Here is a 23,670-nt window from a genome sequence, read left to right as displayed (position 1 = left end):
TTAACTGCATGTGTGTAAAAATTGATGCAATTTATGCACGTGCTACTCTTCTTCAGGGGATCAACCAAATAATTCTTGTTGTCTTTTCTTTTCACAACCTTCGGAGCCCCAGAGTGGCCATAAGGAAATGCGTTTCTTTCTCTTGAATAATAGCCAGGGCTTTAACTTCAAAATTCTGTCACCCTGTAGGCATGTTTGAGGAAAGTTGACATACTGTGTTTTTCTTTCTTTTTTTGATGATAATGCATATTATTTATAGGTGCCTTTGAGGACATTCAAGATCACTGTACAGAAAACACAAGAAAAAAAAAGCAATAAAAGATGCATCAAAATAAAGTAGGACACAAACACAGAAATGCAAATGATGAAAAGAGCAATTTAAAATCAGCAGTGGGCAGTCCAATGTATCCCTAATAAGAAACAACCATGTAATGTTGAAATACGGGCCCCAGGTTTTTTATAGTTCCTCTGCTAAGGAGGCCATGAGATATGACTTATTCCCATGCTCTCGATAAATTAGTGGTCACAAGATTTATCTCATGAAAACAAACTCAGCAAACTGTGAACAATTTATATTCTGGCCACATTTTTTTTTTCTTTCTGTGGCCACTCTGAGGGTCTGTGGGTTACGGAATAAAAGTCCACTGTGAGACTATTTGGCAGGATACTAACAAACCCCAAGATTGGTCTGGGCTGTTTGAATGCCACATTGAAGCAGAACCAAAACATCTTATCTAACCCTGCATCACTCTGTACAAACAGACTTCCTGTTTCAAGTCAACTACAGTTGAAGTACAGTGTTACCCACACACCCATCCATCCATCCATCCATTTTTCTACTGCTCATGGTTGTGGGGGGGGTCACCTTGGATGGGTCACCAGTCCATCACAGGACCAACACATAGAGACAGACAACCATTCATACTCACATGGGAGGAAGCTGGAGTACCAGAGAGAACCCACACAGGAACAGGGAGAACATGCAGGCTCCGCACAGAAAGATCCTGTGATGGAGCCAGGACTGGAACCTGGAACCTTCTTGCTGTGAGGCGACAGTGCTGACCACTGCACCACCGTGCCACCCTACAGTGTTACCATGAATGATAAACATAGGACCAAATTTCAAACATTGTCATCCTGTACGGATTCCATATAAAATTCTGAAAATACTTGATATTCAGGAAAGTCATAGAATTGTGCTGCAGACAGAAGACATCCATCTAACGTGCATCCGGCTGGTGTGAAGATTATGTTCTACAGTGGTTTGCTGTTTTGGTTTAAGTTCTGATGAGTTCTCTTCTGTTTCATTCATTTTCCAAACAGGCAGACTGATAAATCCGCTGCTGTGCTGCCTGGATTGATATTCTTAGGGGAGGGCTCACACTCTCCCTTCACATTAATATACATGAGAGCTGTTGAGCTTTGGTATTGAATGGGCCTGTTCCGTGTATGTGTGTGTGTGTGTGTATATGTGTGTGTATACGTGTGTGTGTTTGTGTATGTGTGTGTGTGTATATGTATGTGTGTATATGTGTGTATATATGTGTACATATGTATATATAGGTATATATGTATGTGTGTATACAGTATATGAATATACATACACGTGTGTATATATGTGTGTGTGTATATATGTGTGTGTGTATATATGTGTGTGTATATATTTATATGTGTGTACATATGTATATATATGTATGTGTATATATAGGTATATATGTGTGTATACAGTATATGAATAAACATACACACATGTATGTATGTATACACACACACACACACACATATATATATATATATGTACACACTGTATATATGCACATATTGTGTGTGTTTGCCTGGGTATATTGGAAGAGGTTAGGTTGCAGCCTAGTTTGTGTAGTATATATGGGATCTTTTCTGTGTGTTTGTGTTAATGTGTCTTCGTCAAGCCAGGGGTTCTAGTGTTGGGGTCATTTACAGCCATAGGGAAGCAGAAATGTCAGTACTCGTTGCCCGCGGCATTCGGGCTGCTGCTGTAGTGGCTGGCTGGATCTTAATTTAGCGTGGTTGATGAGGCTGGAGAGCAGAGCACACGTAGTGCACCAGCTACAGGTCAAACACCTGCAGTTACACCACAAAGAGAGCTTTGTGAGGGAAACTGACACAGAAATATATATTTAGGACAATGAGACAGGTGTATTCTCAATCCCCTTAGTAGAACAGGTCCTGCTGTCTGCTACACACACACACACACACACACACACACTGTAATTTCATTTGGCCAACAATATTAATGAGTGTATTCATTTGCTTTGTAATCAAAGGTGGATCAGTAAATGTCTTCTGCTGCTATAATGGTGGTACCTCGAACACGACAGCTGAAAGACCTCATATTACATTTTAATCCTCCATTTAATTTCTGATTGTATTTTGCATTGAGACCTTCCTCGAAAACAGTTTTTTCTTCATAAAGGACAGCTAAGTAATTCAAAAAACACCGTCACTTTCAAAATCATTTTTGAAATTAATTCACTGGTAACCTGCTACCCATGAAGGTTCTTTACGCTGACCACCCCTGACCTCTGACTCTTGCCCCCTGCAGTTACTTTGAGCTGGAGAGCAGTGGGGTGAGAGAGGAGATCCGCTACCACTACCGCTTCAAAGGCAAGCCCCGCTCCGAGTCCTTCCCCTACCGTCTCGCCGATGGCCAGTGGCACAAAATCGCCCTCACCATCAGCTCCTCCCACCTTCTGCTGCACGTTGACTGTAACAGGTAACACACACTTTAAACACCTCTAACTGTGTCACAAGTACCTGTGCTGATTTATTTTTGCTCTGCTCCTTTGATGTGACACATCTAATGAGCTGTTGGTTTGTATCAATTGAATATTTCTCTGCTGCTGTCTTCGGCAATGAAACATCCAAGGACAAATTAACACCCACACACACAGCCATATATTAGAAAGGCTGTATCCTTTTATAGCCTGGAGGTTGTGCGCTCAGATTACATGTTCTATAATGAAGTGGAAGGTAATGATATAATGGCCTCATCGATTGGCCAGTGAAGGGTCTTTTCTAAAGGAGCTCTCAGTCAGAGCTGATCTATAAACATGCTCTTCAGCTGTGACAATCCCTCTCAGGCCTCCAGAGAGGCAGGAACCCATCACTTGTCCTTGCCTCTGCGCCACTGCCGTCGTCACAAAGTCACACTGTGAACAAGCAGTGTACATTTGAGTAGTGGTAATACTCTGTCACCTCTCGTGAATGAAAAGCTGTAAGATGCAGAGCAACGTTGCGTTGTTGTATCGATTCTTCCAGGACGTCGATGGCTCCCACCAGGCTGGTAGTTTGTAGATTAATTGTTGCCGCAGAGCCTGACACCACTGTAGTGGAGATAAAAGCGAATGCTATTAGGAAGAAAAGATCAAAACACAGCTGGATAAAATTAGAATCAGAACTGTGTGTTTACTGACGGTTGTGTGGAAGAGAGCTGAGTTAATGAAGTGATCATGGTAGATCGAAGGGGTTGATGCGGTGCTGTCTATCATCTGGTGCAGCCTGTGAGTGATTCTGCTGTTGTGAGTAACTGAACATAATACAGTTCAGTTGTGCTACTATCACACTTGATACTTCTATGACATCAAGTATTTTAATTCATCTGAAGAGTATTAAGTTTTTTTAAAATGTGTTTATTAAGTGTTGCTCAATTTTGGCTGCAAATCCCTGGATTGAATACATTATTATTGCACAAAACTCTGTTTTAAAATCACATATTGGATGTTTGCAAAATTAATCAGAAACTGTGCATAAAGTTCTGTATGACTGTGTGTGCCATGTTGTGTATGAGGGAAAAAATCAAATCAAAAGTTGAAGTATCAGTCATAAGAGTGGAACTGCACATCCTTAATTTGATCCTGTGGTTCTTGGAAAAATCTACAGTTGTTGCACTTCATTTTCTATCCACTCTAAATATTTGTACTCCTTGCCAGAGAATTATAGTAAACAAATAGTATTTTAATGTATTGTTTAATGAATAAAAATACTGTTGTTATGAAATTAACACGCGTAGATACAGCAGGTTTGGCATTTTTACCTTACTACCACTGTAAAAGATGTTAAAGGAGTTGAGGTGAACCAGTACATCAGTGCATGTGTGTGTCAGTAGTAGTTGCCTTTGCCTGAGCAGCTTACAGCTCTTCTTGTGCACTGGCACCTTTGTCAGAGTTGTGGGTAGCAGGTGCCAGCGCGAGCGGGAGGGGCTTCACCAGCATGCAGTCATGCAAAAGGCCAAGCCAAACCAACCATGCATGTGTGCCAAGGTTGTTTATTGGTGCCAGTCACCACTAACTTATTCTCAATGAACAATAAATCGAGACGATACTGAGCTGCAGGTGACAGTTACCATGGTTACCAAGCCCCCCCAAGCACAGAGAGTCATGTCCTCCTCTCTGATCCATGTTTACTCATCTGCATTTCACTGTGACCCCACAGCAGCAGCTCACAATAAATCTGTCTTTGAATAAAAGCTCAGGATGTCAAAAACATTCAGCACTTTTACCCCTCACCACCACCTTAGCCCGTCACCATCAGCCGATCTACCACCTAAACCATGAAATTCATCTGCTAATCCAGTTCACTCCAGTTCCAACTCTGTCCAACTACAGTAAAAGTGCCAACCAAACTGTTTTTAGCTCAGTAGCTCACACAGCGATTGGCTTTTCCCTTCAAGGCCACCGACCTCTGCATCGTCAGCTACTCTACCACTCGAGCTCTCTATCACCAGTCAAGAGTACTTGCAGAAACTCATGCACACAGTTTGTTTGGATTCATTTAGGCACTGAACTGAAAACCAATTAAACCCAAACTACATTTACTTTCATTTGATATTTACTTCTCGCTAGAATTCTGTGGTGCCTGTGCATGTTTTTCATTCTTAATTCTACACTGATAAAGTTTGTAATTGGATGCTTTTGTACAGCTAAAAATGACTGCCGAGAACAGAATATATCTGAAAGTACATATCAGGCATTGCAGTGGCCACTAATGAGCAAAGTTGAAATGGGGACTTAGATTAGCACAAACAAAAGGCCATTGTTGGATTCTTTTCTGAAGAATCTTTTCATCTTTTAAGTTTCATTAACTTTTACATGTTATCCTTAAAATATAACCTCCCAAAATAAATTAAAATAGATGCACCAAGGCTCTGTATAGCTGGTGAAAAGAGTGGAACATATCGTGACTACAACATCTTCTTCCTAATATTCCTCTTCAAAGCAAGTGTTTGCTACCTTATTGTGAAGTTCCTCTGCTCTCAACCGTGGCCCAACAATTAAAATTGAAACAACATTTTGCAGAGACAAACTCAATCTGAAAACTCAGGAAGGAACCATTTCTGGAGAGTTGGCAGATTCTTTTTTTTATAATTAATCAGGTGATTTAGGTTTGGTTTTCCTCTAAGCAGCAATAAAATTTAAAAGAAAATGTTCCAGCAATGTAAGATATCAAGAATAGAATCTTAAGTTTTTGGTGTTGCTCCCCCACAAAGATTCTACCATGACATTTTGACAGCAAAATAAACCTCTTGTGTCTCTGTTCCACCGTGTACATGATTTTCCACTTTAGATGTGCTGACCAAGCTGATGGGCTGAAAAGGAAATCTCTATTCTCTCATAAATACCAGTGCTCTGTGTGTGTGTGTGTGTGTGTGTGTGTGTGTGTTTTTAAGATATTTTTCCAAAAGGCTTTTTAAGCTTGATACAAATTTTTTGAAAAAGCAAAAGCATCATCCCCAAAAGTAATTTGTATCCAAGCTGGGAATGCATGCAATCTGTCCATGAACCTGTGTCACGAGAGCAGAAACTTGGCTTTGACAAAGGTTTCCTAAAACCTAGAATACGTGACGTTTACGTGAGGCCCCAGATCTGCACCACCACAGTCAAACCCTCGTAGATGTTCCCCTGCATGGATTTCTGTTTTCCTCCGAGTGGATCACCCAACTTTGTGCAGTGATTGTTCACTAGCGTTTGGCTAATGATTCCAGCTTGCTCAGGGAGGAGTCGTGTTCGAGTTGCTGACCTCTATGTTTTAGCTGAGACACATTCTAGTTTCCCAACCTGGCAGGACCCCGCTTAGCCTGGACTGCTACACTCTTCCTCGTCTTATCTAACGATGTTCAGTCTGTGTAATGGTGGTTCTCCTGCGCATTGATTAATGTGGTTTGCCTCAGAGCACACAAGTTCCTTCTCAGCTCATTCACAGATAAATCTATCAGTGTACTACCGTCCTGATAAATTAATTTTGAAGCTATCATAGATGCTCAAGTCCTTTGAGAGCTACATGAACATGATGCGCATCATCCATCCGTGATTAAACGCCAGAGCATCTAGCACGCCCGGCACCATGAAGGGGTGCCTTTCTTCCTCATGCTGCACTTTACACATCTGATATAGAGTCTGATTCTGTTTTTGAGAGACTACAGCGGGGGTGTGACTGTCTCACCCCTCCCCCAGGTAAAGCCATGCTGAGACAATAGTGCTACAAAGTCCAGGCGGTCCATCTTGTTTCTCTCTTCCTCATCACATCCCCACTCATCTCTGTTGGAAGCAAATCCCATTTACATCGGCACTAAAAATAACTAAATACATTTTTCACTACTTTGTTAGTAATTACTCATACCTGGTACACCCCCCCCCCCCCAGTGGCACTATCTAATAGAAGACAATGAGAGATCTTGTCTAAGTTTTAGAGTTGGCCTTCAAAATTCAGTGCTGTCTCGTGTTCCTGTGTCAAGGTCTGACGGCATCCACTGGAGTGTCTGATTCAGAAACATGAGAGATAATCAACCCTCATATACAAAATAAAGCATTATGACAGGCAAAAGCCAAATCCATTTACGTTTTTCCAACTTTACACATTAGTTGTATTTGCCCTGCACCATTTTGTCTCCAGACTGTTGATGTGTTTGTGTGGACACACAGAGTTGGCTTGGAAATGAATCCTTCTGCGAGGTGACAGAGTTATGTCAATAGAAGGGTGTCACAAGGTCAGCAAGACCAAAGAACTACACCACTGAACAGAAGCATTATCAAGTCAATTGTTGTCAGACCAAAGTAAACCCCAAATCCTGATCAAAGTGTTTTTTTTCAGGTTTTCTCTCCATTGAAAAAAAATTCTTAGCCTCGTCGTGTGAATTCCTCATGATCAATACTGAAATTTGTAATGAACACATTTCCTGAGCTTGGTTTAAAATGGATCTATTAGTGCAAGGAAATGGATTGCTTCTGCACAGAATATACATATATATAGATAGAGAGATAGAGATAGATAGATAGAGATATAGATATGGATAGATACAGATATCTATCTATCTATCTATCTATCTATCTATCTATCTATCTATCTATCTATCTATCTATCTATCTAGTCTGTCTGTCTGTCTGTCTGTCTATCTGTCTATCTATCTATCTATCCATCTATCTATCTATCCATCTATCTATCTAGAAGCCTGTTTTATGCATGCAAGAGAATCTTTGTATGGCTGAACTGGCAATACATCTTTAGGTTTGATGTTGTGTTCAGCCCTTATTACCAAGGACTGGAGTATTTGACAAGTGAAACCATAAGCCATGTCTTTGTTGTAACAGTTTATGCTCGAGTGCAGTTGGGTTTATACAACTGGATGCTACTATGATAAATTCCTTCCTCATTTGAAGTGTATGACCTCCACTCACTCAGACGTCAGCGCTATCATGACACTTTACCATCTGTCAACAGCAGAAATGATGTGGCTGTCAAGGAGAAATCTACATGAGAGCTCAGTAGGGATTTCACAGTTTGTTGTGTTCAGAAATGCCCGCTAAATTGCCGCCTACTACATACTGTCCTATGAAAAAATAATTAAAATGAAGTAATTTGCAGAAAATAAAAGAACCAATCTTTTGAAAACTGTTTCTATGTGTTACCACTGCTCATTTCCTATTGTCAACTGTTAGTGGGATTGTGTTTTAAATATTGTATTCACCGCCCTCCTAAGAAAAATAACTTTTCAATGTAGACAGATGCCATCTTGTGGCTGTAGTAATTGAGACCACAGGAAAATAGGAAAGCCGGTCAAGAGGGGTGGAGGGAGGGGTGGTGAATGGCTCGGACAAATGCAGGGGATACACGTTTAGTATATTTGGAAAAAGGACAGTGTGCACTTGTACATTAATTATTCGCAGGGTTTTAAAATATGGGTGCATCAGATTAAGCAGAGAGCTAATTTCCATCTGTAGTCCTTGAACACACTGCTGCAGCGGGAGACAGCTGTTCATTTCCTGTTGCCAGTGTGAGTGAATCCTCACGGTCATTGCAGTGCGAGACACTCCAAAATTAAAACAGTGTTTTTTACCAAATCGAACCTCGATCTTTTCTTAACCCAAAGTGTTCAAAGAGATCTCCCCCCACATCGACACATAAAAGAAAAACGAACATTATTTTTGACACTGAAACATGCTTGTCTGTGGTATTCGAGGGCCAGAAGAAACTAGTTTTATGGTTGTTTGCTTTGGAGGATTTGTTAGTGACCTTTGTCTAAACCAGCCAAGTGCTTGTAAATCAGACTGTAACCACAGTACTAATACACATGATTTAAAATCATATTTCACTGTATCTCCTGCCACCGTTAAGGGTGTAAAGGAAACTTGCTCATGGGTTGTAAGGAAATCTGCTTTTTGGTGATTTTGGAGGGTCAGAACAAATAACCTTTATGGCTGTCTGGGTTTAAGATGTGTTGACCTGTTGAAAATGTGTATCATTGTAACCCTTTGAGTGAATTCAAAGACATCAAGAAGATGGTTGTCAGACACTCAGCTCTTTTGCTGCCTTCAGATGGAGTTGTGATTACAGTATTGTCTGGAATGCCGATTTGCAACCTTGTAATGCTACATAATATTTATGATCTTTTTTCAATTTAATTAGCTAGCACTAAATTAAAAAAAGATCATTATATTTATGATCTTTTTTAATTTAGTGTTGCTAGCACTGAATTAAAAAAAGATCCTTATATTTATTATCTTTTTTAATTTAGTGTCGCTAGCACTGAATTAAAAAAAGATCCTTATATTTATGATCTTTTTTTAATTTAGTGTAGCTAGCACTAAATTAAAAAAAGATCATAATATTTATGATCTTTTTTTAATTTAGTGCTAGCGACACTGTATGACACAGGTCTACTAATCTTAGATCCAGCCAAATATTCATTGGCTCTCAGAGACTGCCCAAAATCGCATCAAGATTAAATGGAAATTTGCTGAAAGTTCAGAGTTCACAAGTTCTTGATTTCAATTTGACAGCAGCATATGTTTGGACCTGAATATCTAATACTTGTAATGTCTAATAGTCATAGCCTGTCATTTCCAGGTTTGTGATTAGTCCTCCACTCTCGCAAGGTCATTTCTCGTGCAGGCTGGCTGGTGTTTCCCAGAGGGCTGTGGCTGTTCAGTTCCTGTTGCCAACTCCTTTGCAGCTTTTGTGCTGCCCAGTTCAGCCAGGACTCTGCTAAATGTGTGATTTTTGTCCGATGCGATATGAAAGTCGACCTTAAAACAAGGTTGAGTTTTTCCTCTTCGTTGACTGCTTCCTTGGGGTGCAGTCTGGAATAGGCTACAAACAAAGCAACCCCCACTTCAGATCTACTCATCACCCTTTTTTCTGCTTTGTCTGTGCTCTGCCTGCAAGCTGTATTTGACTCCGTGCACTAGAATTTGTTTCCCACCAAATATAAAGCCCAGTTAGAACCCACAATATGAGAATATTCAACAGATCACAGCACAGATCCTGCTCAATCTTCTTCGGCTGAGATTTGTCCAGACAGATGGCAGACTGGATTTTTGATCATTTTTGGGAGCAGGTATATAAGCCAAAATAAAGAGAAATTAATGAACATGCAGTCATCATCTTTCTGTCTTTCATCTTTATCTTTTACATATTTTATTTCAGTATCCATGCACTCATGTGGATGTTTGAAGTGATACTTTAACCAAAGAAGTGTATCTCTGTGTATTCAAGTACACACAAATATGTGTCTTCAGCTCATTCACATTCTTTCTCCTTCTGCTACAAGATAATCTTCTCAAATGAAACCTCACTTTGATGATTGTTTTCCCATTTACGTACATTTATTAGAGGAACAAATTGAATGTTAGGCTATGAATTTATTAAACCGCAGACTTCAGTGTCACTACAACTAGTTTCATGTTCCTTCTCTTTTTAGGCCTGACAAACTTTGATGTGATTCTTAACCCAAAAAGTAAGTAAGTAAGTTAGTTAGTAAAACTTTATTTATATAGCACCTTTCATACATGAAATGCAGTTCAAAGTGCTTTACAGTTGATCAAAAGAAGTGGTAATACATAGGCAAAACAGATAAGAGCAGATAAGACAATAAAATGTAGGATACAGATTAGGGTTAAGATATAATATCAGGTGCAACAGTAATACAGTTCAATGTATTACAACAATTAAGGTTTAAAATAGTACAGTAAAATAAAAGAGTGCAGTAGAATGCATACCCATTAAAGGGTAAAAACATTCCATGCACTTAAAACATTCCATGCACAACGTGTACAGAGAGTAAACAATATAGCTCTAGGCCTAAGGCACGACCGGTAGGCTAAGGTTTATAGGCTAGGGTGAGGAAAAAACCTGTTTCTTTCCTTTCAAGTTTTCACAAATACATGTCTTTGTGTGGCTTCTGGTGCAAGTCAATGCTCCAGCTGGTCACACTTGATGCAACCATGAGCCGGTGCTGAACTAGACAGGTTTTTGCCCTTTTGTTTTTAGCTCAAATACATGTGCTTGTGGATTGCTGAGCATATATCTGGCCAGAGTAGCCATGGATTAAACCATATTGTGTGCTTGGTGTTTTTAAGCAGATGTTTGTGGACAGTTATGATGTAGTTAGCTGTCAGTTGGGTAACTATGGGATATGACTAAACCCAGAATAAAGTGCAACCCAAAATAATAATTCTCTTATCCCGGAGCAGCAGAATGATGTTTGGGGCTCTGAATAAAAGGCCTAAATGCAGGCCATTAAATAGGAGGGCTCAGGTAACCTTGGCACCTTGTGAAGAACCCCAGTGAAAAATCAACTGATAAAGAGTAAATGTAGTAATTGTTGATTATTATTTTAACATAAAGTGGAAAAAAAAGTGTTCCAATTCATTAATAACACCAAGTGAAATCTGTGGAAAAATTCTGGTGTCCTCCTTTTTAAGTATATTTGTCAAACTGTCTATTAAAAAAAGTGGACATCTTATCAAGCAACATTTTACAAAACATAAGAAATCAAAAAATTAACATATCTAAATATACTTGAACGCAATATTGATGATAAAAATAACTATATTTATAGAGCCCCTTTCAGAACATTAGAATACATTATAAGACTAAAAGGCAAGGAGATAAAAACACACAAAAACAGGATATGAAAGGTCTAAAATAAAACTCAAAAAAGATAAAGTGACACCGAGGATATTTAAAAGGTAGTGGAGGATTCAGAACTCACATCAGGTAAATCAGTGAATATTAACGTACATTTTAACTGGAATTTAAAAGCAAATAAAGAGCCTGCCAGTCTGATCTCCACAGCGAGGCTGCTTCAGAGAGTGGGAGCCATCACAGAAAAAGCCTGGACACCCTCGGTCCTCAGCCTGGACTGTGGAAGTGGTCAATTGAGTTCACGTATTTATTTAAACAGAGCTGATTATCATCGATGATTCCAAGGGTTCTGCAGCATGGAGCCATGTTTAGGGAATGTGAACCTAGATGTTTTGAAATGCAGCTATTTTGGGTTTTGGGCCATCCAGTTTCTAAGGTCACAAATGTGATCATTAAGAGCAGTAACTTTATTCAAACCATTGTGATTAAAAGACAGATGAAGCTGAGTACTATTAGCATAAGAGTGAAAGCTTAAATTATGACTGCAGATGATATGCCACAGGTCTAGCATGTAAAGACCGGAAAAAAAAGTGGTCCATGAACAGACACCTGAGGCATCCCGCAGGACACTTTCACAGTTGAAGACCATAACTTGCTTTGCTCAAATATTGATCTTGGAGGTAAGAATAAAACCATTTTAAACAATAAAGAAATGCCAACCCAATATTCAAGAATGTCTAATTAAACAGGATGATTCACTGTGTCAAATTCAGAACTAAGATTGAGTAGAACTGGAACAGATGATTTAGATCATTCATGACAGGGGCTGTCTTGGCACTACTATGGTCTCCCCTAAAGCCAGACTGAAATGTCTTAAATAATTCATGATGATCTAAATATCAATATCAATATCAACCAATTGTTTCAGAACCATTTTCTTCTAAAACCTTAGAAAGGAATTGCAATTTGGAGTTTGGATAGGAAGTATGAAGAGAATTAGGATGTAAGGATGGTCGTTAAAAGTGGCCGTATTATTGCATTCTTAAAGCAAGCAGGGACAGAGCCAGTCTGGAGTGAAGTATTAATTATGGTAAAGATAGAGGGGAAAATTTGTATACCTTTTTAAGAAACATCACCAACAAAATAATCTAGCCCACGGGAGGAGGGTTTCATACCATACATCACTTAAGTGAGAATATAGAGTACATTGAGATGGTGTCTAAGAACTCCAAAGTGGCTCTTTCCCAGTCCCTCTCTGAATCACAGACATAAATGTTGTAATCTATTCGACTAAAAACAATGTTAATTTTGTATCAATGCATCTAAAAAACTATTCGGTCACTTAGCCGATGTGCTTAAGCAATTCAAAATGAATCCCCTCACCAAACAAAGGCTCTTAACAAATAAAGATAATTTTTAGTTTAAATATTAGCTATAATAAGTATTTAAGCATGCTTTCATGTTTTTCTCATGTGTATCACTGCACAACAGCCCAGGTGAGCGTCCCTCCTTGTTTTATAGACTCTGACCCTTGATGGCCTCACTTCCTGTCACCTGCGTCTCTAAAGGTTACCATTAGCTTCAAGCTTAATATACGTGGCTGGCTCTTTCTGCTTTCGAGAGTCATAAAAAAGTGATGTTGGAAAGGACAAAACTCTTCATGACCTCAAGACATTTTAGAAGTTGAAAGGCAAAACTACTGTGCTAATTGAACGAGGTTTCACTTTTAATACTCAGATTTCAACAACATTTTTGATTCATGTAACAGTAATGATCCTCATCAATGCCACATAGTGTACGTGTTAGTGGTGTAAAAAATACTAATTAACTAAGACCCAAAATTCGATTGATACAGGAGCTGATTTTCCTGTTGGCTGGTAAATATTCATTCAATTAGCTCAGTTAGCAACAGAAAACACTGTTATAACGCCCCCTCAGGGTTCCCCTTCAGCTGGACTTAAACCTGTGTGTAACTATAAGCACTCATATTGCTTGTTTAAAACTACCTGTTGTAAGATAAGTGACAGAGGTCGGCCCATGGTAAGTCACAGCTAAAGGGGTAGATGCATGAGCAGCATGAAGCCGTGCTAATGAGGAAGTGTTTACGTGGTTAGAATGAACCAGGCGCTTGGCTAACAATGTACTGATGCAGATTATTCATCTCATCTGGGCCATAAATCATCCAGGGACATCAACGTTTAAAATGTAGTTATGGCTGAAATTAGCTGCTTTTGTAGCTGAAAGAGGGATTCTTATTGGTTTCATTAAGAATAAAGTGCCAGAGGCTCATCTCGGCACTCTCCATTCCCACACATTTTCACAAATCACACTGCCGCTGTCTGTGTTTTCAATATGAACACAAACTTTAAAGTGTCTCTAAAAGCTTTGGCTCTTTGGCCTCCTCCATGTCCTAATTAAGGCTTCAAAACAGCTGACAATCAGCACACTGTCTGCTGAAATGACGTGAAATATGTCAAAAAAATGGGAAAACATATATTCCCTGAATACAAACAGTGAGGACATTATGTTTGAGGTCATGTAAAACCGCTTTTCACCTGGTTTATGTGTTTACAGGTGCTAAATTGTTAAATTTGTGGTCTTGAGGACTAATTTCTCTTGGCTTTTGAAATAATCAAGTGGGGTAAAGGTTTGATTTGATCTATGTTTGATTTGATGTATTATTGGGACTCAAGGTATGAATACAAACTGTCATATACTATGTATATTTCATTTCTCAGAGGTCCTCCCCATGTGTGAGTGTTGACCAGGGACAGTCCAGCAATTGCCTTGGGCGCAAAATATCACATCTGGGCTGTGAGAGTTGATTGAATAATGAATTATCTATAATGATGATTGATCTATTTGAATGTGGGGGAAAAAAACCCACAGAACTTTGCTCTGCTGCCTCAAGTTACCGCGGATACAATGATATGTTCGCTTTAGGCATTTCAGCAGAATTCCGTGGTGATTCTGACATTATGTATGTCTGTAGGACAGATGTCATGTATGCGTGTGACTGGGACTGGTAATGTTTCACAACACCTCATTTAATCCTTTTGAACTGTTTCTATTATAAAGATCAACATCACTGTATGCTGAGTTATGATGTGCAAAGCAAACCTCATTATCAATTTGACGTAGCTTATAAAACATAGTCTGTTTCATTACACAGTCGGCTAATGAAGGAGGAGAGACAGTGTGAGCACTCCACCTTAAAGATCTCATAACGATATGGCTCGTACTGCTTTTGTGTCCAGCACCCGGAAAATGACATTCTGCTTTCCTCATTAAAAACGCCAGTGAGCTGGAAGGTACACTCTTTTTTTCCCCTCTTTTTTTTTTTTTTTTTTAAACCTGCTAACCAGCTCATCAGCCTTGGCAAAACTATCATTAGGACAAGAACAAGGCTGTTACGCTGGAATGGAACATTAGAGTGATGATAGAGTTGCAATGAAGCTAAACTTTCTGTCCTCATTCTTACATCATTCTTAATATTTTTTTTCTTGTAATAAATCTTGGTATTTTAGAATAAACGTTTGAAGATGTGGAGGGGTGCATGAGTAGCTGTGTTGTAGTTCTGCCATGCATGAAGAATCAGACGTGTTCCTCCAAAGAAGCAATTCAGGTGTAATGTTTTAATTTCCTGTGAAGGGCAGTGCCAGTGCTGCTCAACAGAGCAGCATTCATTACTTCATTACCTGATCATTGATGCCCCAGCTAAATGCAGGGCGCCGTGCACGGAATGACAATGACTTTAAATCAGGTTAATAACGCCTAATAATGCCACATGATGCCGTCTGCAACCTTGAAATCTTCGACAAGTGTTGCCCTCAAGATTCTGTCAGGTATCTCTTTTGTTTGACCAGGTTGTATTGTAGCAGCTCAACAGGACACAGCAGAATTAAAACAACAAGGAAATATGTGGCCCCTGGATCTCCAATCAATGGGGCAGCTCCAGCAGACCAACCTATATTTAGATCAATGTGCGTCTTCAGTGCCAGAGCAGCAGCTGATACAGACTTCTGTAATTACTCCTGCTCGTAGCAGCCTAATGAAGGATATTCTTAAATGTCAATGAATCCTTTTTTTAAACTTCTACTTTCTTCCCTGTAATGTGCTTTTAATGAGCAGAAGGAAGACAAATATCCCTCTGCCTGAGATTTGTACTCAGATATGTCCAATTCTATGTATATAGCCCAAAATCACAGTTTGCCTTTGGAGGCTTTACACTTGGGGTGGAGTCAAATGATACTGTCATATTACAGCAATTCTGCCGTGATGGATGAAATTCAAGACAAGTAATCTATGATGCATCACATTATGATGTGTGACTGAAGACAAAGTACCCCGAAAAAGAAAGCAATCTACTGCATTGTTGTGTCATCTGTTAACAAGGTGTGATGGAAGCACCTTATATGGGACCTGCCTGAAACAGTTACAATTGATGAAGTATGTCAATTTGTAACCTGCTGATCAAGTGTGTGACATGACCCTTGAATGAATCCAGGACACCGTCCACTTAAATTACCACTCACAGTTTGTAGCCTCTCCTAAGCCTTGAGTATCTGCTCATGTGTGGGTCGTGATCTGTAGGGCTGTGCCCGGGCCCCCGTCATCCTGCTGCTCAAGCATCTTTGTTTAAGGAGGAGATTCACCTCTTCTCTGATAACATTATGGTATAGGGGTTTCACTGTTGTGTCAGGTGTGATTGAGTGTGTCATAACTATGTCAAGCCCAGCAGGAGTCAACCCACCTCCTGCAGGCAGACCCCCAATCACGAGGCCCCTGGTGGCTTTGAGGAGGAGGAGGAGGAGGAGGTAGTGCTCCAAGGAGACCCAGGGGACAAACAGATATATACTTAACACATCTTACCAGCCTTTCCATCTGCGTTTTTTTTTTCCTTCCCTCAAAATATAGCTGAAGCGCTACAGTGTCTTATCAGAAAAGGACAGGAGCCCCTATCAACAGATAAGGTCATTGTTGAGGTGAAGTAATTACAGGTATCTGAGACAGGGAGGAAGTGGGCGCACTGTTCCTTTGGGATTTGGGTGACAAGCCGGATTAGACTCGATGTTCATCTACATACTGTTGGTAACTCAGTCTGGTCCACAGCAGCAAGCTGGGGGTAAAGGAATTTAGGTCATTTTATCCATTAAACATGACACATCTGCTATGTTATTGGGGTGTGCTCTAGTTTCAAGCAATAGTTTCCTTCCCTTTTTTTTTTGCTACATTCCCTCCATTCCTTTGAGTTGCTTTTTTTTGTATTTGGGCTCTTTTTTTTTTAGAAAGCACATTGCCAAAATGTTTTATTGACTTAAAAAAAAAAAAAAGCCATCTTGCCCATATTTCATCCATGTGGGATTTCTAGCTCTTATCTCTATGGTAAGACGGGGTTTAACAATGAATGGGGGTATTGACTCAAATCGCAGGGCTGTCATCAGTGCATAACACTGGCGTCTTTCAACTCCTGTGGGTGGCAGAACTGGAGTTGGTACTCTTCGATTCATTCGCAGCGCTTAAGCAGCATGAGAGAGACTGACAGATGCTCTTTTAGAAGTGGCGCTGCGACGAGAGCTGCCTGAATATACAGTAGTGCTCCCGCCAAAGGTGAGAACAGATGATGGCAAGCAAGAAGAGCAGCACAGCACAGGTTATTGGCTGCCTGGGTGAAATCCATTAAAAGCAACTTTTGTTCCTAATAAATAGGATACTTATGAGGAGTCCATGCAGTTCAGCTCCTTAAGGTGCTCAATGTCTTCTTCCTCGCACACACTTTAATAGTCATGAGTGTGTCTGTCTGCAGCAATAAGAATCAGTGATGGACAGTTGAAATATTTGCTTTTCCTGATGAATATTTGTTAATAACTGTACCAACAATGTGCCAACATTCAGTGAGGGAAAAATGATGCACCTAAACAGGTGCATCATTTTTCCCTCACTGAAGTTCACAAGTTGGCACATTCAGACAGTCAAGGTTTGTCAGTTACAGGATGCCTCATAAACTAATTGTAGGATTTGGAATGAATTTTGTGGAAAGATGAAATTAAAGGTCCTGTATCCTGCAGACTGTTGTCAGCTATTGGAAGAATATAGCCAATGGCACAATTTCTCTAATAGATGTATTTAACTGGTCAGTGATTAAATGTCAATCACTCCAGCATACAGAATAAAAGTTACTTGATCACTCAGTGGGAAATAAAAGTGGATCTGGATCAGACTATCATTTCCTTTACAATTCTCTGTACTTCTATCAGGGATGTCTGTAAGGATAAGGTTCAGTAATTTGTAGTCTAGACTCTTTTGGTTTATTGTGAAGAAATCATATGTATGTAAACAAATTTGTCACAACACCACTTCAATTTGTAAGGTACCGTAGTCTATTGTGACCTATGATGTTCATATTCTGTATCCACATGGCCTCCTCGTCACCCTTTGAGTTCTTTCTACTTTCCACATAGTTTAAATTTGCACAATCTCAGCAGTGAGAATAAGCTGTAAGATGCAGAATGAACACACTGCGTGCACCGTGACATCTGCCAGCCATACACACTTTGCCCTCGGTAATCACCCCACCTGGCTCATCTCATGCATGGATTGTTACAAAGTCTGAACATAAAGCTGGTGATATCTCTCACCACACGCTCTTTACACTTCATTATCAGTCCTACCGGACATTTGGTGATTTACATCATGGAATGCACTCATTCCTTACACTCCTCAGTCGCCTCATGTACAAGCATTGGCATTCATGAGATGTGTTGACCATTAACGGTTGAATGCCAGTGTTCAGAGGCAGGGATGTGAGGCTGATGCACGTGCCCACATTTTCAGGTCGGCTGTGATTTGTAAAGGCCTCATTGCTCGCAGGTGACTGTACCTTCCATCTTCTAAATGAGATCCCTGGACATTGTACGATTCTTTCTGCAGGCTCAGTGGATCCTTGAAATGCAGCCGCTTGTGGATCCGTCCTGGACACTCAGGAACACCTACTGGTTTATTTAAAAAAAGAACACCCACTTCTGATGCTCCCACTTGGGTATAATGGTTATAATAATGGTTATATAATGTGTTGTCACATTGTTGGTAATGGTTCCATGCTGCCTTACCTGGCTCTTAAATCAATTCTCCTCACTATCAGTGATGGACTCTGCAGGGGTCTGCTTTTAATGCATCTGTCCTGCTGGCTTCAGATAACTGCAAGGATTTAATGAACTGAGGGAGGTTCACATGATTGAGGCAGCTGTGAGAATCACTCATATCGGAGGTTCTGTATTTAAGCAGCAGTAAAGATACGCTTCGAATCATTTAAAATTTGTCTTCCAGTGGCAAAGTGGTTTGCATTTAAAGCATTCTTTCTTTATTGCAGCTAATATGCTTTTTTCTCCATGAATGCTACTGTCAGCACAACAGGAAATGAACAGTTTGTACCTACTTAAGACCATGAAGCTACACACACACACACACACACACACACACACACACACACACACACACACACACACACACACACACGCGATTGGCAGAGGCAGATGTACTGTACAAATCTACACGGTGAAAGCTCATTTCCAACACCATATTGAAAAAAAACCAACAACCTCATGCAGACCTGAGCACATGGACTGTCCCCTCACAGCAACTATGCTCTGGGTTCAAACCTGGAGCCTTTATTCTCAACCTGCCTACAGGGGTTCAGATGCTCTGACTTGCTCTCACACACCATAAACATTTCAACACATTAATAGGAGACTGTTTGGTTTGGTTTGGTTTGTTTTATTTTTCTGTTGTTGTTTTGTTTTTGTTTTTTTTGTGCATTTTATTTATCTATTTTGACACAAGCAGTTATGGGGTTGTTTTTTTGTTTGTTTGTGATGCATATTTGTTTGCAGATTAAAAAAAACGGGAAAAAAATAAATAAAGCACGCTTGCACGTTACGGCTACTAATGAAGAAAAAGCTCAGATTTGACATTTCACCTCTGAACATGCTGTATCCACCAGCATTATAAAGCCACTGGCGTATTAAGAGAAATCCATAACATTCCACAGCAGCTAACTCTGTTTGATTCCCTCCAGCCCCTATAGCAAAAGTATCCAAGTATAAGAATGAAGGCGTGTCCATATTTTTCCCACATGCAAGGAAAGCTGTTGCAGCTTTTCAAAACCAAGCTTCCAAAGACCCTAATAAGAGACAGGGAACATCATGCCTGCACTCAAATACTGACAACACACAGATTCAAGGGGAAAAGGGTGCGTCCATTAGCGTTTAGGTTCCTTTTTTGGGTCTATGTTGAAACATTTTGGTTTGTAATGTTCTGAATGACTCCTAAAACATTGAAATAAGTTGTTGAACACCGCCCTCGTCTCAGTCAGTACCGTATTTTATTATTTTGTCCACTCTCGAATAACAAAGTTCAAATTACAAACTCTTCACTGCGCCTGAATATCTTCCACTTATGTCAGTCCATATTTGTATCCACAGAGGAGTAATCCACCTTGGTTTAATGATGAATCTCTGTGTTGGACATCTTTGGGTACTAACTGGAGCCCAAGTTCAGTCGGGTTCATGTTTACAATCAGACATCACGTGGAGCATCCCAGTGGGATTCACAGCCTCTGCTCTCCAAACAACAACCCCACAAAGCCAAACAAAGGACATTACAGTTATTTTGTTTTGACTTTATACTTTTATTTGAAGTATCTGCAGATCCAAAATATGAATTTACCACAACCAAAAACTGCGCAGTACAAACTGCGTAATAAATAGATAAATAAATGTATCTGTTATCAGGCTGCTCTCATCCATAGAATTTATACCTAAGTAATGGCCTGTAATCGATATAATCCTATGTCCTATTATATCCTATTGATATATCCCCATAATTGTTAGCCAGGAGCTGTCAAAACTGAAGGTTTTAAGAAGAAATCCAATCCAAAAACGCTGAAACTCATACAGTGCAACTGCAGAGGCAAGTGTTGGCTTCTTGTTTCATCCAAACAGTGTTCAGTGTTTTCTGTTTTTTGCCTTAACACAAGCAAACTGTTTTGGAAATGCTCTTGCTGTCTCGCTCTCGCTCTCGCTCTCGCTCTCGCTCTCTCTCTCTCTTGGTCTTGCTCTCGCTCTCTCGATACATAGAGATAGATAGAAATATAGATAGAGATAGATATACATACATATATGTATGCATGTAACTATCTCTCTCGCTCTCTTGATAGATAGAGATAGATAGATAGAAATAGCTAGATACACATACATATATGTATGCATGTAACTATCTCTCTCTCTCGCTCTTGCTCTCGCTCTCTTGATAGATAGAGATAGATAGAAATATAGATAGAGCAATAGATACACATACATATACCTGTATGTATGCATGTAACTATCTCTCTTGCTCGCTTGATAGATAGAGATAGATAGATAGAAATAGATAGATACACACATATATGTATGCATGTAACTATCTCTCTCTCTCTCTCTCTCTCTGTATATATATATACAGTATATATATATATATATATATATATATATATATATATATATAGAGCTGTGTTGTGGTAGCTGCTGTTGCAAGACATTGGTGGATCATGCATGAATAATATTGCAAAACATTTGTTGGATATCTATTATCTCTAATGTTTTTGAGAATAAAAGCAGCAGGGCTGTGAGAACTGTTGATTACAGATGTAATTGGCACATTATGATAACAGGGAATTTAGGAACAAAACCTTGCTTGATCTCAATACTGGAGGTTCTACTTCTAAACCACTGTTTAGCTGAACCATTGCGATAATATCAGTGAATGTTTAATTTGGAGATGATGAGGGAATCTGGACGATAACGATCTCCCCTCCGTCCCCCGGTGATGTGGAGTGGTTCACATGGTGTTTTTGGGGAAAGATGAACTGAATTTTTTAAAGATTTTTTTTCCCCCCAAAGTGAGGCCAGCAATTCAAAAGAGGCTTTGACTTCTGGAACTTTTCTCCATTTTTCTGGTGGAGGAAAAACACAAACATGACAGGAAAAACGTCTCAAGCCCAACAAGTGTAAAATTGGAAGTGGTCTGAAGTTTAGCGTGGCCAACAGATATTGGCAGAGAAAATAATAGATGCTGTGATTGAGATTGTTCTTTAGAAGGACAGACACAAAGGCTGCCAAAGACCTAAATACTTCTCACTTCTGAAAATGAAGCCTGTCAGTTGTGGAATTTTCTGACGTGTAATCCAGAAGTTAGATGGACACAGCTTTTGTGGCTGCAGTAAGTGTTTATTTGGTCTTTTTATTTGCTGTTATCAGTGGCTTAAAGACAAACTTGGGAAACCAGCCAGTATAGCTGAAATGTGTGACTGCCTAAGATTATATTTAGTTTATGCAATTCACTCGGTAAATCTGTAGAAATGAGGCAGCCTGGCAGCTTACTGAAGTGGACTGTGAGCAAAATATGTGTAAGCTGTGGATTTATAGTCTCCACCATATGGTGCTTCAGTTCTACCTAGCCATGATGCCGCCTTCTCACAAGCAGAGCCTTTCTTTTCCAGCCTCCTCAGTTGAGGAATGATGGCCATGCCTGCACACATACAGAGATGTGTGTGTCTCTCTTTCACTCACTCATGTCCACATAGTGATAAAGGTTAAGAGACGCGGTCTAAAAGTGGAACGCTGCTGCCCTAATTCACTGGTTCAGGATGAAGTGATGTGCTTCCTCTTTGGATTCACTGCAATCCACCCTAGTTTTTTATTGATTAGCATTCCTGCTTCAGTGTGCAGGAGATTCAAAGGGAATTGGCCAATAATCCTGCATTCAAAGGATAACAAAAATATTTCCTTTACTTTCCATTCACCCCATTTCAGTGCATGAAGACGCATCTCAAAAACTGCAGATATAAAGAGCTACGGTTCAATACCATCCCACCAGTAAAGACTTTCAATTAATTGTAATTATTTGCACATGGCAACCCAAGATATACATAAATGTCTCTCCAAGCAGGGCTGAGAGTTCCTGTCAACAACCAGCTATTTGCATGCTCCTCTATTCTCTGGGTTATAAACTGCAGCTATCACCATTGAATCCTGCAGCATGGTGATAGAAGCACACTTTTAATCATACTATGCACTGTAGATGGGTGCAGCCCTGCAGTGCCAAGCAAATATGCTCCTGAGCACACTGCTATTGTAATTGGCATCGGGGCCATTCGGCTGCTGAGAAGAGGGGATGGGGAAGGGAGGGTGTGGACAAAAGAGAGTTGAATGACATGAGTTCTGCATTTTGTACAGCAGGGACAATGACAACATAAACTGAGTTGAGGCACTGGAGCATCTACTCATCATCATGCATGTGAAACGTTCCCCCCTGACAACTTGAACATGAAGCTGTTGAAGGCTGATTTGACGTTTGAAAACACCTCCCTTAGATGTAGAGATAAAGTACACTGTTTGAAATTGCATGCAAATAAATAGGAGAAGGAGTACTCAGAACTGGCTTGTATAAATTTTCATTCTGCTCCATACAGGAAAATCACATACAGTCCATGGCAGGATTGATATGTGTGGGTCAGATGCAGCCCTCAGTGTGTAGTTGTCACATCCATTCCTGAAAACCTCTTTGCTTCACTCCTACAGACAAAGAACAATCTCCCAGGTTTTGTTGCTAGATGTGGGTGGAAATGAGTTCAATAATAAAATGTATGTTGCAGCTAAGCTAACAAGAAGTCAGCTGTCCCATGGGGATGTGGGCCTCTGTGATGCACCAGAGAGGAAAGAAGGGTCTCTATCTGCTTGTCTGTTGGTGTCCATCCATCCATTTTCTTCCGCTAATCCTGTTAAGGGTCGGGGGGCGTAGCCTATCCCAGCAGCCTTTGGGTGAGAGGCGGGGTCACCCTGGACAGGTCACCAGTCCATCACAGGGCCAACACATAGAGACAGACAACCATTCACACTCACAGTCACACCTACGGTCAATTTAGAGTATCAATCAGCCTCGTCCCCTCTTGATGTCTTTGGACTGTGGGAGGAAGCTGGAGTACCAGAGAGAACCCACACAGGAACAGGGAGAACATGGAGACTCACACAGAAAGATCCTGTGATGGAGCCGGGGCTGGAACCTGGAAAACTTCTTGCTGTGAGGGGACAGTGCTGACCACTGCACCACCGTGCAGCCTTTTTTCCTTTATTGAAACAGTTGTTTTGAAATATATATATATATATATATATGTATATATATGTGTGTATATGTATGTATATGTGTGTATATGTATGTATATGTGTGTGTATGTATGTA

The 23,670-nt window shown here is 40.1% G+C and overlaps 1 protein-coding gene across 1 annotated transcript in view; it reads left to right on the top strand.

Annotated features, from left to right (window-relative positions):
- Positions 1-23,670, top strand: part of LOC147269091 (protein kinase C-binding protein NELL1-like) — a 254,959-nt gene that overhangs the window by 47,567 nt on the left and 183,722 nt on the right. Inside the window, exon 4 of the mRNA XM_086179487.1 lies at positions 2,582-2,752. Within this exon, the coding sequence (XP_086035613.1) occupies positions 2,582-2,752 (171 nt within the window). The remainder of the gene's footprint in view (positions 1-2,581; positions 2,753-23,670) is intronic.

This window comes from Aulostomus chinensis, chromosome 2 (assembly GCF_037954235.1).
Source record: "Aulostomus chinensis isolate RoL2024-O1b breed Wild chromosome 2, RoL_Achi_v1.0, whole genome shotgun sequence".
Classification (NCBI taxonomy): domain Eukaryota; kingdom Metazoa; phylum Chordata; class Actinopteri; order Syngnathiformes; family Aulostomidae; genus Aulostomus; species Aulostomus chinensis.
Note: the sequence above shows the minus strand (reverse complement) of the source record. Positions and strands in the feature narration are given on the sequence as shown.